General features: G+C 37.7%; 1 protein-coding gene across 1 annotated transcript; it reads left to right on the top strand.

Annotated features, from left to right (window-relative positions):
* Positions 1-10,104: 10,104 nt before the first annotated feature.
* On the top strand, positions 10,105-14,456 carry LOC120633995. Its single transcript, XM_039904433.1, has 4 exons — positions 10,105-10,134; positions 10,583-10,741; positions 12,929-13,111; positions 14,292-14,456. The coding sequence occupies exons 1-4, from the start codon at positions 10,105-10,107 to the stop codon at positions 14,454-14,456; spliced, it is 537 nt and encodes a 178-aa protein (XP_039760367.1).
* The last annotated feature ends 2,162 nt before the right edge of the window (positions 14,457-16,618 follow it).

Here is a 16,618-nt window from a genome sequence, read left to right on the forward strand (position 1 = left end):
GCCCAGACCGATAAGTTCGGAAAATTTTAAAATTTTCATACCCTAGTATGTTACTATTGGCGCAGTATAAATTCAAAATTCAAAATTCAAATTCAAAATTCATTTATTTCAAGTAGGCCTAATATAAGCACTTTTGAAACGTCAAGTCTGTCTGTTTGTAGTGATTCTACCACCGGTTCGGAAGGCAGATTCTCCCGAGAAGAAGCCGGCAAGAAAGCAGTTGCTCATCATATAATACATAGTAAATACTTACTATAGTCATAGTCAAAGTCAAAGTCGAAAGGCACATAGATGGCACTTGTGATGCGTACATTACATGTAAAATATGACATAAAAGTGAGTTGATGGCGATAACTAAATTCGACAACTCAAAACTATAGCTAACGTAGGGTTCCAAACACGCCCTGGTCTAAGAATAAGCACACGAAAAATTTAGCCGGTTGTTTTTGTTTATTTCTCTTCAAATCACCATCTCACATTGTCATTTGAACTATTAAAGATGCAACCAGGTTAGACCAATAATTTACACCCAAGCATTTTTATCGTTGACGTAGTCCTTTATACTATAATAGGAGTTTTCTACGTTTAATACAAACTTTGAACTTTTTAAGATACATCTCCAAGATATCAACTTGTAGTTTATCGTAAAATTGTATAGAATTTAATTTCAATGAATTACTTATTCTATAATTTAGTCTATTAAATTGCACTGCAGGTTTATTTTTGATTCTAGGCGAGCTGCCTATTTTATTACACTTCGCACAGTGCCAGCGTGGTAGACTAGGGCCTTAACCCCTTCTCATTGTGGGAGGAGATCGTTGCTCTGTAGAAGGCTGGTAATGGATTGATGTAATGATGATGATGACCCGCCAGCCCAATGTCATTAACATTGGCTGTCAATCAAATATAATTTTATTTATTTCTTGAAACCTATTTATTAATTAAAAAAGAATTACCATCACGTTTTCAAATGCTAATCAATTGAATAAAATATATGAGACATATCAAGATATATTTGTCAAAAGTTTAATTATTTAACCACTTTATGAAATTACTTTAACCATTCACACACGTTTGAGAACATAATGGAGAACTCTCATGCATGCAGTTCACTCACGCGGAAAAATATTTTCATCGTAAACAACCAATCGCCTTGAGGTAATGATGTTGATGAAGATTGTTTAGTGCAAGTTTTTCGTAACTTTTCTTTTTAACCCTATATTTTTAACCCGGTTTTAATTATAGATTTATATATTTTATTACATATATATTTTGTTATAGGTTTGAAGCGTCTGCGATTGTATGTGTGTGTGTGTAGCATCGTATTTCCCGAAAGGATAAACCGATTTTGATTTTCTGTTTGATGAAAATCGGTCCAAGATGGCTGCCGCCACAAAATGGCGGATTCCAGATTTTTTCACAACACCCTCAAAATGAGTGTCAAATTGCTTGATTGGTAGAATAATGTACACTAAATTGGCATTCAAGGGTTTTTTAAGTATTAAATTTATTACATGTACACGAGTTCAAGAAACCGGCGTTGAATAAATTGTCAAAGAAAAGGAACTAATAATTGATACGGTGTCTGACAACAGTAGGTACCTAACGGAGTAATTATTTGATTGAACTTATGATTACAGGCGGGAGCCGCTCCGAAAGTTTTCCCATTTGACAAATTGGAACAGACGCCGCTGAAGATAAGACCACGCATTCATTACGCCGCGGCCAGGACTCTGACACTGAGCTTAAGAGCAACATGACTGGATTCGATTTCAGAACACAACAAACCAAAAAGCGACCTAAAATACAACGTTGCCGCTCCTTACACTTTTCCTAGTACGGTTTTTCATTATTGCAACTAGATGGCGCAACTTCAATACCATCTAAATCTTAATTAACTTTCACGCAATCGAATAAGTAAACGTACTTTAAGACTCTGGCAAACGAGTACTAGAAATCGTGTAATTATTATTTTCCGAGCTATCGGCCCCAACTGCCCCGACCATTGCCGCTTCAGCTACGTAACTCTTTTAGCTATGTCGCTCTAGTTCCACTCATCACATCAATGCATTACCGGGCCACTTCAGAGCACGGATCTCCTCCCCAATGAGAAGGGGTTAAGGCCGCAGTCCACTACGCTGGCCCAGTGTGGATTGGTGGACTCCACACACCTTTGAGAACGTTATGTAAAACTCTCAGGCATGCAGGTATCCTCACGATGTTTCCTTCACCGGCCAGCATGGTGTACAACGGTCTAAGCCCTTCTCATTCTAAAAGGAGACCCGTGCCCTGTAGTGGCCGGTAAGTAATAGGTGGTAAGTAATATGTGGTAAGTAATAGGTGGTAAGTAATAGGTGGTAAGTAATAGGTGGTAAGTAATAGGTGGTAAGTAATATCTGGTAAGTAATAGGTGGTAAGTAATAGGTGGTAAGTAATAGGTGGTAAGTAATAGGTGGTAAGTAATATCTGGTAAGTAATAGGTGGTAAGTAATAGGTGGTAAGTAAAAGGTGTAATTATTTCTAGCTACTAAAATGAAATCCGCAGGGTGATAATGTGGATCACGCAAGGCTTGCGACAGGCGTCTATTTTTTATAAGCAATATAAATGTTAGTATTTTAGGCATGAAACACTACGTAGAAAATCTCACACTAGTTACTTACTTTGACCAAATATCACTCTGTATTTACTGGGGTGTATTTACGGGTGCTCCCCCCAATCCCCCTAGCCCCCTCGGTGAGGTATATCTACGTGAGTGGCTAGTTGCTAATATAAATGTGCATTCCATTAAAATCATATCTTCGACCGAGTGAGTACCTAAGTACCTATGCTAAGTACCTACTTTAAGTTTGTATGTAATTAGTAATTTAGTTTGGTGGCCATGCCGGATAATATTCCTCTCCCAAAATAGTCGTAACTGACGATAAGTAGTCGTAAACACACAGGGCGATATTGTGTCCGTCAACGATTCTCCCACAGCGCTTCGAAATCAAAACGTACTCTGAATTATGTTATGTCCCTTAGTAAATAATTGGTTAAATTTAATTTTTTTTTTGATATTTTGAGGAAAGGTTTTTTAATTTCTGTTATGTCGATCAGTTTTTCTGTGCTAATCTTCTGAACGGCTAAACTGAGTTGGATAGGATAAAGTCCTGGCAGGTACTTTAAACTGCAGAAAATATAAAAGTTCTGAGCAGACTTTATTATGATTTATTAATCTGACAAATAAAGATATGTGTTATAGTGAATACAAAATCATTTTCAATTTTTTTACTTCCAAGGCTTACTTATGAATAAGCAAACTTGAACATAAATTAACATATCAACGCTGATTAACCACCCTGAATATACTGGGAAAAGAAAGGATATTCGTTGTAGACATAATAAAGAAAATTCTTACGTTTCCTGATCGGTAACGCCCGCAGTGTATGCCCGTATGTTACCGCACGGAACGGTTGAAATTGTTAGCCGTAAACGTTAGGGAGACGCCTACACGTACAACATAACGCCAGCATTAATGAGAATTTGCGTTTACTACAATACCGAGTGGGGTGGCCATGGAAGGTTATGGATTAAGACATATTCGACAAAATTCAAAAACTTTTTTTTAATATTGCTTTTGTCATTCATATAAAATTCCAAGTTTGTACATATTTAAATTACTATTATTATGAGGAGATGGTGATAACTACATTCGTTAACTTAAAATTAAAGCTGGAAGAGTTCCAAACGCACCCTGGTCTAAGGGAGCCCACAAAAACTTATCCAGTTTTTTTCTGTTAACAAAATCTCAGAGTCAAATGAATATTTTGTTATGAAGTTAGAATCATCATTATCATCATCAATAATATCATTTGATGATCTCTCTGGCTGACCAGCGATATGGTCTTGTAGGTCGAGATCCAGACTAAGAATGTACTGTATTCGTATGAACTGTATTCTTTTAACTAGGCAAAAGAGATTAAACATTTGTATCTTCTCCAACAGCTTTATAAACTCTTCGAGCATTGGCGCACAAGTGAAAATAATATCCAAATATTATTTGTGTAATAATAAACGTGGTTAAACTTTTCAATTTGGCAGGTGGACACGGTAATTCTATACTTCTCTGGGAATGCAATCGGGTTATATCATTTTTGTCTCCTTGCTAGCTGTGCAGGTGATATTGTAGTCAATGAAACTAGAAGAAGAAGAATAAGAATAAAACTAGTTACATATTTATGCTATAAATTCCCAGTCAGGGGGAAAATCTCCAGGCCATGACGGACTCAGCATCGAACATCTCAAGCATGCTGGTCCTCATCTGCCCCGAGTGCTTGCGATGTTTTATAATCTATGCATAGCACATTAGTACCTTCCTGCTGCAATGATGAAGACTATGCTTGTTCCAATTGTGAAACACAAAACTGGGGACATTTGTGACAGGACCCACTACAGGCCGATCTCCCTTGCTACGATTGTTGCCAAAGTGCTTGACAGTTTGCTTGGCACCCAGCTTGACAAATATATAAGCCTACATAATAATCAGTTTGGTTTCAGACCTGGTCTTTCTACTGAGTCAGCCATTTTATGTTTAAAGCAAACTGTCAAATACTACTCAGTAGGGCGAACGCCTACTTATGCCTGCTTTCTCGACCTTTCCAAGACATTTGACTTGGTTAATTACGATATTCTGTGGCAGAAACTAAAGGATACTTATACCGAAGCATTCACCAGGATCTTCAAATTTTGGTATAAGAATCAGATCAATTTCGTGCGATGGTCCGAGACATATTCAAAGCCGTATAGGTTGGAGTGCGGAGTTAGGCAGGGGGGTTTGACCTCCCCAAAGCTCTTCAACCTATATATTAATGCACTAATAGAGGAACTCAGCAGCGCTCGTCTCGGATGTCATATCGATGGCATATGTTTCAATAACATTAGTTACGCAGATGACATGGCACTGCTGAGTGCGTCTGTCTGTGGATTGACAAAACTGTTAGGTATTTGTGAGAACTATGCCAGCAGTCATGGCTTATACTATAAGGTTAAGAAAAGCGAATGCATGGTTTTTGAGGCCAAAGGAAAGCACTGCCTGCCAGTGTACCTGTGATATCCTTTGACCTCAAAGATGATGCAGATATAGAGAGAGAGCGCAGGGCATTGTCTGTGAGGGCCAATATGATCGCGCGCAGGTTTGCTGGTTGTACAGTTCCTGTTAAAGTCACTCTTTTCAGAGCACATCCTTTTACATGAGCAGCCTGTGGATTAATTACACGCATAAACAGTACAGTGCCCTCCGCGTACAGTACAATAATGCGTTCAGGATGCTGATGGGATTGCCTCGGTCTTGCAGCGCGTCAGGGATGTTTGCCGAAGAGCATATAGATTGTTTCTACACGATCATACGAAAACGGTGTACATCCTTGGTGCGCAGGGTTATGGCTAGTTCCAGCGGCCTTCTGAGGGTACTTGCTGGCAGGACTGATTGTCAGTACCTGTGCCATTGCTGCATGGTACATGTGCTTTCCAATCGGGCATGCTCAAAGGGTTTTTATATAAACTATTTCCTTAGGCTAAGTTTACTAACAGTTAACTTTGTATTTTACTAATCATTTATGATTCAAGTCGGCCGAAATAAATGAATTTTATTTATTTATTTAATACTAACTTACTTTCAGGACATATCCTTTGAGACAGTACAAACCGTGGTCACCGTACCCCGGACCGGTATAACTGAGTGGCGTTACCGAAACTACTCGGTCATATCTAGTGCAGAACCGTTGCATGCTAACCGACATGGACAACCGTGTACCTACAACTATTTACTTACATGCTCTTTGGCGATAGGTATCATTATGGAACTCTAACCTTTCGGAGTTATGCGCGTTTTAATCAATGCAACATTCGAAATTCAAGATTCATTTATTTCATGTAGGACTACTTTATAAGCACTTTGGAAACGTCAAGTATGTATGTTTGTAGTGACTCTACCACCGTTCGAAAGACAAACTCTTCTGAGAAGAGCCGATAGAAAACTCAGTAGTTGATCGTTTCCAATATCAACATTAAACAATTCATTCATTTATCAAGTCGATTGTTTTAACTGTAATGTGATTTGTAATTAAATATCTGAAGTAAAGTTGACCTCGAGACAAACTGATGCCCTGTTAAAAACATCGACACCAAAAAATGGTTATTAATAAATACCGGATCCGGACAGAAATTGTGAATAATAACCCATTTTGTGAGAGTTGGAAAAAAATATGTAATCCGCCATTTTGTGGCGACGGCCATCTTGGACCGAGCTAAAAACACTACCGACTAATACACCTTGGAAACCAAAAATAACAAAATCAAAATCGCTTCAGCCGAGTAATATAATGCTAGTGACTGACATATACACAAACACACACACGCACGCACACACATACATACACACACACACACACGCACACATTAACACAACACACACGACCCAACTTAGGAATCGACTCCAGAGTCGAAATGTGATCCGTAGTTCAACTCGAAAACACAATTTAGTTAGCAATTATTATAATGACTTGGATACTATTTCCGCTATTTTAAATGAGACATTAAAATAACAATAACATCGAATATAATATATTCAATTATTTTATAACTTTTATATTCACTCTCTACTTATTAATAACTTAAAAATAAATGAATGTTAGGCTTCAGTTCACATAATTATTATGAAAGGTTGTCTACACACTACAAAGTTTTTAAAACAAATGTCTGTCTGCAGGGAGGCTTCGGTCGTGGCTAGTTACTGCCCAGCGATACGCTGTTGCGTAGAAACGGATTAGGCGTATAGGGTAACCATCTTTATATATATATTTCTTGTACGCGTGTGTATGTCACCGAAGTCCTTCTAGACGGCTGGACGGTTGAATAAATATTTGGTATACGTTTGGGTGACACCCTGCATGGTTTAGATTCACAAATTAGCCCGACAGATGGCGCTGGGGTCCGCTAGTTTATATTTATTTTTGTGCAATTATTTGTACTTTGTCAAGCAATCCGGACTGCACTTTTGAGATTAACATTCATCATCATCACATCAACCTATTACCAGCCCACTACAGAGTACGGGTCTCTCACTGTGAAGCAGTTAAGTCCACCACGCTGGCCCAGTGCGGATTGGTGGACTTCACACACCTTCGACAACATTATGGAGAACTCTCAGGCATGCAGGTTTCCGCACGATGTTTTCTTTCACCGTTGAAGCAAGTGATACTTTAATTACTTTAAACGCAGATCTAGAAAAGTTAGAGATGCGTGCTGGGATTCGAACTCGATTCGAAAGTAACGAAGCCTCAAATCAAAGTCAAAAATATCTTTATTCAAGTACACAGGTGGCACTTTTGATGCGTACATAAGAATTACACGGTAGGGAGATGATGGCGTTAACCACATTCGTAAACTTAAAACTAAAGCTACGAGGGTTCCAAACGTGTCCTGGTCTAAGAAGAAGCCCACAATAAACTTAGCCAGGTGTTTTTTTTTGTTATCACCATCTCACAATGTCATTTAAAATTATTAGATGAGCAACCTGGTTAGAGCAATAATTCACACCCAAGCTTTTTTATCGATTACGTAGTCCTTTTTACTATAATAAGACTTTTCTATAAGCTTACGTTTAATACAAACTTTGGACTTTTTAAGAGACATCTCCAAGTAAATGGTAGTTTATTGTAGAATTGTGTGCAATTTCCTTTAAAGGAATTAATTATTTTTATGTAACCTAGTATGTTGCACTGTAAGTTTATTTTATTACTTCTAATGTTTAAATTATTGCAGCCACATTTTTTCTTAAATTTGGATATTTTTTTATGAACGTACAATAAATTTTTAAATATGTATTTTAAAATCTTTAAATTTATCTCTCAATGACTCTCATGGCTTATGGAATCGGCCTTATATTGGCCACACAAAAGATCTTCGTTATATAAATGAAATCAGGAAACAACTGATGCATATTTCTTTAGTATTAGTCGTACGAATAGTTACTGCTGCAGTTTTTCTACAAAGAAAGTTTGAACAATATAATAATGGTTACTGAATTTAAGAAAAATCTCATATATACAGCTTTCGTTATATGCAGTGTCTCCTTTGTGATCAAACAATGTTACAGTAAAAGGGTAAGCGGTTATAAATTGTTCGTTAGTCTAGTGGTTCGCATAGTAGATTGCCGATTATGGTACTAGGTTCTATTTCTTTTAATAATAAAACGACCAAGCGGTTGGCCCAGCACGGCTAGCATGACCAGCAGGGCTAGCACGGGCAGAAGATAAATATTATATCCCCCGATTATATCCCCTGAAGAGGGTAGATAGGAGGAGTTTACCCCCGTTTATTAATACACATATATTATTTGGATATTATTTCCACTTGTGCGCCAATGCTCTGAGAGTTGATAATGCTGTGGGAGAAGATACATTTTTATCCTTTCCCCGGGGAGATAATTTGCTCCGGCCTATGCTAGCTGTGCTGGAGACAATTATCTCCTTGTGGATAGGATAAAAGTTTATCTCATCCCACAGCTTTATCAATTCTCAGAGCTTTATAATATATGTGTAATAATAAATGGGAATAAGCTTCTATTATTCCATGTTCCCGTTCTTTAGCAGGTGGACACGTTAATTATATATTCCTAGTCAGGTGATATAATCGGGGGTTATATTTTTTGTCTCCTGTCCGAGCTAGCCCTGCTGATGGTGAGTGTAAAACCATATCTTTGTAACAGAGGAAAAGTTCGCAAAGTATGCAAGTAACACATCCGGCAAAGTGCCGCTTTGTGTCCATTAACGTCGGTTTTAACGTCCATGTGCATGTATAGTCCATTCGCTTAGAAACGGTCGCCTGTGTGCCGTGCCGTCTTGGCCCGGGCCGCATTTTATTAAAGGCGCCGCTGCGTTACCAAAGGACGCCGTGTGCGGCTTCCTTTGGTTTACTTAATTTTACTTAATTTGCTATACTCCGCCAAAAGCAGGAGAATCTGTAATGTGTTATTTATATTTTCTTCAATCTTTATATTCCACACCAAACACATCTTAGGCAACATTTCCTGAGGATGCTCCAGTTTTGGAGCGAAACGTGCGTAGTACCCTACATTGCCACATCTGTTCGGTGTGGAGTATAAAGATTGAAGAAATTATAAATTACACCATACAGATTCTCCTGCTTTTGGAGGAGTATAGCAAATTAAGCTTAAATTTCATAATATTTTTTTTATGCCAAAGTCAACAAAACAGAACTTTCCACTACGGCATGGCACTTTAATATAAAATGCCAAATTCTCCTGCCGGTGTACCGACACTATGAAATTGCACAGAATTTATTTAAACCGGTAACCACGCCTTGCAGACCGGAACAAAGCAATAAAATAAATAAAAATAAATAAACTACGACAACACACACATCACAAACTAGCCCCAAAGTAAGCGTAGCATGTGTTATGGGCACTAAGAGTACTGATGAATATTTTATTCGTAAATACTTATAAAATACAGATAAACACACAGACACTGAAAAACATTCATGTTCATCACACAAACATTTTCCAGCTGTGGGAATCGAACCCGCGGCCTTGGTCTCAGAAAGCAGGGTAGCTGCCCACTGTGGCAATCTACTTCTAAAGAGCTGCAGCTTAATTGGAGAAAGCGCTCAGGCCGCGATTGCCCGAGAGTCGCAGGTTCAAATCCTGTCGGTTCCGAAAATGTTTATATGTATTTTTATTTTATAAAATTGATAATTCCTCCAAGTGTAGGTAAAAACACTAATAAACATTATAAAAATTGTAAGTGGGTAGTTTGAAATACCATCGCATCAAAATCGACGGTCAACTGCTGACGCGAGCCGCGGCTATGCCACTGCAAAGGTAACATCGATTCACATACAACTAGATGTTACAACTGAAACTGTTAAGAATAAATAGGTTATTACCTACTAGATTATAAATACTTTATTATACAAAGAATAGAATATTTGTATTTGTAAAATATTTATAGTTACTTTAAGAAAAACTATTTATTTATTCTTTAAAATAATTGTTTTATAAATATAACCTAAAATAAACTATTTAAAACTAAATAAAATCTAAAATGTCCTCGAAACAACCGCAGCGACGCACAGTTCCTTAAGATGCTGGCAGCATTGCCCCTTTGGATGGCCGAACTAATTCGTTGGCCAAGGTAACTGCCCGCTCGAGGATCACCGGTAGACTCAATAACCCTTTTCGATAATTCTTTGAAAAGAGCACTTGCGTCCGGACCCCACGGTCCCAAAGTCTCTAAAGTCTCTACGTTTCATTCTCCTGGCGCTTTCCCTATTTGGGGTTGGCCCTCCTGATACTTGTCCGCCATTTAATACGGTCTTGTGTCATTTCTGGTGTAAGGCCCAGAGTTTTCATGTCATTGAAAACGGTTCTAGTCCAGGTGGTACCTGTTTTGTACCACCTGGTCGACCTCTACCTCTTTTGCCTTCATCTATAGCCATTACTCGCTGTGTCATGTGGCTTACGGTGGCTTACGGTGCATGTGGCTTGTGGTTACTTTAATAATCATAAAAAAATAATTTCAGATGATGTTTTTTAGCATGGAGCGCCCGCAAGTCCTTTTCTTCGACAAGGAATATTATTCAAGCGTAATCTTCAAATCGAAACTCATCAACAGGAGAGATCCAATCCATTATGTCACAGTCAATTATACGTCGAAAAAAGTTATGAACAATGATTTTGAGGTAAATACCTACTTATATTATAAATGCGAAAGTAGTTTGTCCTTGCTAAGCAACCAATCTGCTTGACTTGGCACAGAGTTAGTTAGTAAGGACGGAGAGGGACATAAGTTGTTTTGTTTATCAAAACAATACGACAAGCCTACACGACTTGACGTCCTTTTATTCGATTTGTGTCAATAGATTCGCTTAGTCGTGAGAGTGTCACTGGGTAAAACCAAAATAAAGATTTTTGGGGCCAAAAGGCAATCTAAAAAAAAACAAAAGACGCGACTGCATCAAAACATGTCATCTATATACTTATAATAAAACTGTAACTGGAAGATTTCTGTACATTTAATATATTTTGAAAATTTTGCCCCGGGCAATCGATATTGAGTCCAAAACATATTTTCTGTCTGTCTCTGTCAGTCTGTCTCTGTCAGTCTGTTTGTCTGTCCGGGCATCACGTGAAAACTACTGAACGGATGTAAATAAAATTGGTATAGTGGTAGCTGATATTCCTGGTCAAAATATAGGATACTTTTAATCCCGATAAACAATAAGCTTCTCCCGGGAAATATTTTGAATTTTTTATCAATTTTACTTCATAGCTCCGTTAAATTAGAACCGATTTTAATAATTCTTTTTTTGTTTGAAAGTGTATACTATCAAGCACACAATACATATTGTGTAATTTGAATGAGGATCAGATAAATATTGTTGGAGATAAAGGATATAACTCTTCACAGATAACAGCGAGTCGCAAGGCATATGGAACAACGATCAAATGCATGCGTACCATACTTATATTATAAATGCGAAAGTTTGTGAGTTTGGATGTATGGATGGATGGATGTATGTATGTATGGATGGGCATGTTTAAAATAATCATTATTAAAAAAGTCCGGAAGGCTAAATGTCTAACTGTTAAGACACAAAAACCGCTTTTTGTTATAATTTATCAATCAAAACACGGGTACAATCTTAAGATGGTGACGTTACTATCAAATCCTGATCCAAATAAATAGCTTTTTAGTTAAATTGACGACTACCACTATGCAAATTCCTCTTTAAGTTATTAAAATGGGACCTATCGTTTAGACGTTACGACGGGTATAGAAATGCTAAAAGATATAAAATCCGATAATAGCCGATTTGATGCAGACGAAGTTGCGCGGGTCAGCTAGTATTTAATAAGTTAATTGAATAACTGAAAAGATGGAAACAAGACCCGTATCTTGTAGTGGGCCGGTTATGTGTTGATATGATGAATTTATTTGGGATTTTTTTTTATATTAATAGCGGGCAAACGAGCAAGTGGGTCGCCTGATGTTAAATGATCACGGCCAGCCATAAACATCTGCATCACTAGAGGAGCCACCGATGCGTTGCCGGCTTTAAAGGAATTTGTTTATCCGCTCCTTTAATAACCCTAGATTGTACTTTTGAGGAAACACATAAGATGGGAGAATGTTCCATAATTTGCAAGAGCGCGGTAAAAATGAACTGGTATTTCGAAATGATTTGTATAATCCTAGTTGCCAGTGTTCGCAAACGCTTATCGCGACCGAAGCGGCCTGACTGTGTAGGTATCCTGTACGGCTAGCTTGGGCAGGACCACTATATCCCCGGTTAAAGGATATAAATATATCTTCTCCCACAGTTTTATCAACTCTCAGAGCACTGGCGCACAACTTGAAATAATATCCAAATAATATATGTGTAATAATACACGGGGGTAAACTTATATTCCATATACTCTTGCTTTAGCAGGTGGACACGTTAATTATATCCCTTGTGGGGAATATAATCGGGGGATGTAATTTTTGTCTCTTGCCCTCGCTAGCCCTGCTGGAGTTATATGTTTATTATTGGATATAGGCAGGCGTTACTTTGCGGAGTTCCATGATATATTATGAAAATTAAGCTTAATTTGCTATACTCCGCATCCTCACAATAAACATTGTAAGGTCAACATCTCCAGAGGATGCTCCGGTTTCGGAGCGAAACGTGCGTAGAGGGTAAATTGCCGAAGATCTGTTTGGTGTGATTGAAGAAATTATAAATTACACCACACAGATTCTCCTGCTTTTCGCAGAGTATAGCAAATTAAGCTTTATTTTAATAATACGTTTATTTCTATTAATGGTTTTCCGGCCCTCTTATAACGGTAGCCCGTGGTTTATGACACTATATACTTATTGACAGGTAAGCTTATACTTCTACCAGCTGCTTTCAAACGTATACAAGAGAAGCTTCGTAGAAATACACTACAAGTTATGCGACGTCTTACTGAAGGACCCGATCGTCGGCGAGGCGTTCAGAGAAGGGTATTACAGGGTGCCAGAAAAGGAACGAATGTTGTCCGTACTCAAATGCCCATTTCCACCCGTGAGTTTGTTTATTTTTAATAGTATTCATTGGCTAAGCAGATTGCTCACCTGTCTTATGTAAAAAATGTGTGTGGAAAACCATCCTATAAACACTTCGCTGAGCATGAGTGGAAGTGCAGGCTGCATAAAATTAATTTAAAGGTATATCATTTTATAACAAATTACCAGATGAAATCCTTAAGATTAAGTTAATTCAAAACGTAAGCTTATAGAAAAATCCTATTATAATATTAAGGATTACATGTATGATAAAAAAGCTTGAGTGTGTATTGCTCTAACTTCATAGCTAAACATTAACTCGACTGTGAGATGGTCATAACAAAAAAAACCTGGCAAAGTTTGCTGTGGGCTCTTCTTAGACTGGAGCGCGTTTGGAACCTAGCTTTAGTTTTAAATTAACAAATGCAGTTATCACCATCACCTAACATTAGTGTTAACCAGTTCAATGTATGAACGCTTCATAAGTGCCTGTAATGAGGTCTACATGAATAAAACATTTTTGAATTTAAATTTATGTTTATAGACGCACACTTGACTGCAATCACACCTGATGTTATTGATAATGCAGCCTAAGGTGGAGCGCGCTTGCCTAGAAGATGCCAATTCACTTTTGGTTTGAAGGTACTCTATGTACTACAATATGTAGGTCCAAGGCCATGGGTTCGATTCCCACAACTCACACACCAAAATGTTTGTGTGATGAGCATGAATGGTTTTCAGTGTCTGGGTGTTTATATGTATATTCTAAGTATTTGTGTATATTATTCATAAAAATATTCATCGGGTATCATAGTACCCATAACATAAGCGACGCTTACTATCAGGCTAAATGGCGTTGTCGTAATATATTTATTTATATATTTATTACATAAGGAATCATCATGTAAAAACATTATATCAAAAGAAGCATATTTATTTTACCCTACAAACGAATTCAAAACATTCGAAGCGTTTACTTATGGCAACCCTATTAAAAATAAAAGACCGACACACGCATAGTACCTACGCGACGCTTACCTAATGAAGTGACAGGAGTCACATGATTTTTTGAGTCTCAGAGACAGTACATAATGTACCTCTTAAGCCTGTAAGTATTTCGGTTTTCATTTACACGTTGTATATAAAAAACTATACAAAATGACTAACACTTATATAGTAATATAATAATTTGCTTTCAGGGCTTGTACAGTTATATCGACATGAGGATTAGTCTGGCAGCACTCGTTGATACATTCCCGTTCCAGGAAGGCCGAGTGTATTGCAATGTAACCAATAAGGGCAGACCTACTGGACGTGCTTCTCTTGACTTCCACATCAAACCACTCCCGAAAACCAAAAAATGAACAATAAAATAAATAAATTATTCAAAATTTGTTGTTTTAACAGACTTACATAAAAAAAAGGTTCTCAATTCGTTGTTGTATTTTATTTATGTCTGCTACCCGAGAACTGTCATTTGTGAACCGATTTGAATTTTTTTTTGAACCGGTATACTTCCCAAGTCCTTTAACCAGGTTAACATTTGTTGAAGAAATCCTGGAAAAATCGAGCAAACTCTGCAAATTTTATAGGTATTCCATGCTACTATACAATGTGTGACCTAATTACGAAATACCGTTGAAGGGTGCTTTCATGAGGAATCACCCTGTAAAACCATTAAATAAAAAGAAGCATATTAATTTTTCCATACAAACTAATTAATAACACAGAGCACTCGTGCAAAGCAATCTATAATAAGCAAATGAGACCGGGTTTGAGTGAACAAAGCGACATCCTCTTTTACCCTTCAGTATGGCAGTGGCAATCCCACTTCTGATGTTGGATACACGTATGCACACGTGAAATAAACATGGATATAGAGGCTTTGTCTGATTTGACTGGGCATAAGTATGCAACTTAGAATTATGCGCGGAAGAAAATTAGGTGAAAATGATTATGGGTGAAATCTCGATCTCAAAAATGAGTTAATTATACTGCCACATATGCAGTCATGCACATTTAAGCACTCTATAATAAGCAAATGGGACCGGATTGGAGTGAACAAAGCGACACCCTCATTAACCCTTCAGTACGGCGGCGGCGATCCCACTTCTGATGTTGGAAACCTTTATATTATGCAAACGTGAATTGCTAATGAGCGACATCTCTATTCAATTGCGACATTAAAATGCTGCGCGCTAAATATTTTTGACCAACGATGCAAAAGTAATGGTGCTTAGAGGCTTTTTTGTATGTTTAACTCACCCACCGACAATGGTACCCATCGGTAATCCACTCACATGGTTGGAGGTGACTTTTAGTACGGCTGGTCTGGTGATGCGCTCGACTATAGCCATAGGGAGATTTTCCTCCGAGCAGTGTTTGTGATCGGGGACCGAGGATGAATCCGAAGATTGTCCGAAATGGTCGGACCATTCATCTTTAGAAACTTTTTATAGCGAAACCGTCAAACTTTTTATAGCATAACACTCATCACATAACTTCAGGAGGCAGGTGTTTGAAATTTTTTGGGCGCGGTAATCACATTTTGGTTGAGCCAAAATCATGAAACTCGCGTCATCGTCACTGTACGCCTTCCATGAGCTATATGTAAACTGTTTCTTAAGTCGTATAGTCAGTCTTTATAACCGACTGTGTTGTATACGTGCCCCAAAAGACAATAACTTTCGTCCACGAAAAAGCAAATTATTCGTGGTTACTAGATTTAAAACAAATAAATAAATAAATAGTACATAGATTTAGTTTTCACTTCTGTTGGCAGGTTTTAGCCGGGTGTTTTTTTTTATTATCATTACAATCTCATATTGTCATTGAAAATTATTAGAAGAGCAACCTTGTTAGAGCATTAATTCACACCCAAGCTTTTTTATCGATTTCGTAGTCCTTTATATTATAATAGGACTTTTCTATAAAAAAAACTAAACTCTATACGGATCTCCTACCGCCGATGCCGATATTAGTGTATGACTTCTTATAAAAGTCTTATAGCGACTGTAGCGCCATCTAGTAAGCAACGATGTAGTTCCACAGATTAATAGAGTAATGTTCCAAAGAATTAAAAACACACAGAAATCGTTCACACGACACACGATCACACGAACATTTAAGTATTTTTATATTCCATTTTGCAGTTGATGGTAATTATTTTGCCTCTAAACATTTACCATAAAATGGGACCGGGTTGGAGTGAAAGAAGTTCGTGAGCTAGCAGCATTCCACGGGTGTGAAGTGAGACGTGCGCGGGGCATTTTCACTGCATGCAATAATGGCTGACTGAAAGTTCTGATGTTCTTAATTCTATGGTAGTTTCGATCTTCTTTTCAAAGGGATTATGCTTTGGGGAAATGCTTCCGAGGTCAATAGAGTATTTTTAATACAAAAGAAGTGTATTCGGGCCATATGCAACAAAGGTCCTATGCAATCATGCAAGCCGCTCTTTAAATCTCTCAAATTACTAACGCTGCCAGGTATCTACATCTTAGAATCAGCATGCTTCGTAAAAAGG

The sequence above is a fragment of the Pararge aegeria genome, chromosome 22, assembly GCF_905163445.1.
Source record: "Pararge aegeria chromosome 22, ilParAegt1.1, whole genome shotgun sequence".
Classification (NCBI taxonomy): domain Eukaryota; kingdom Metazoa; phylum Arthropoda; class Insecta; order Lepidoptera; family Nymphalidae; genus Pararge; species Pararge aegeria.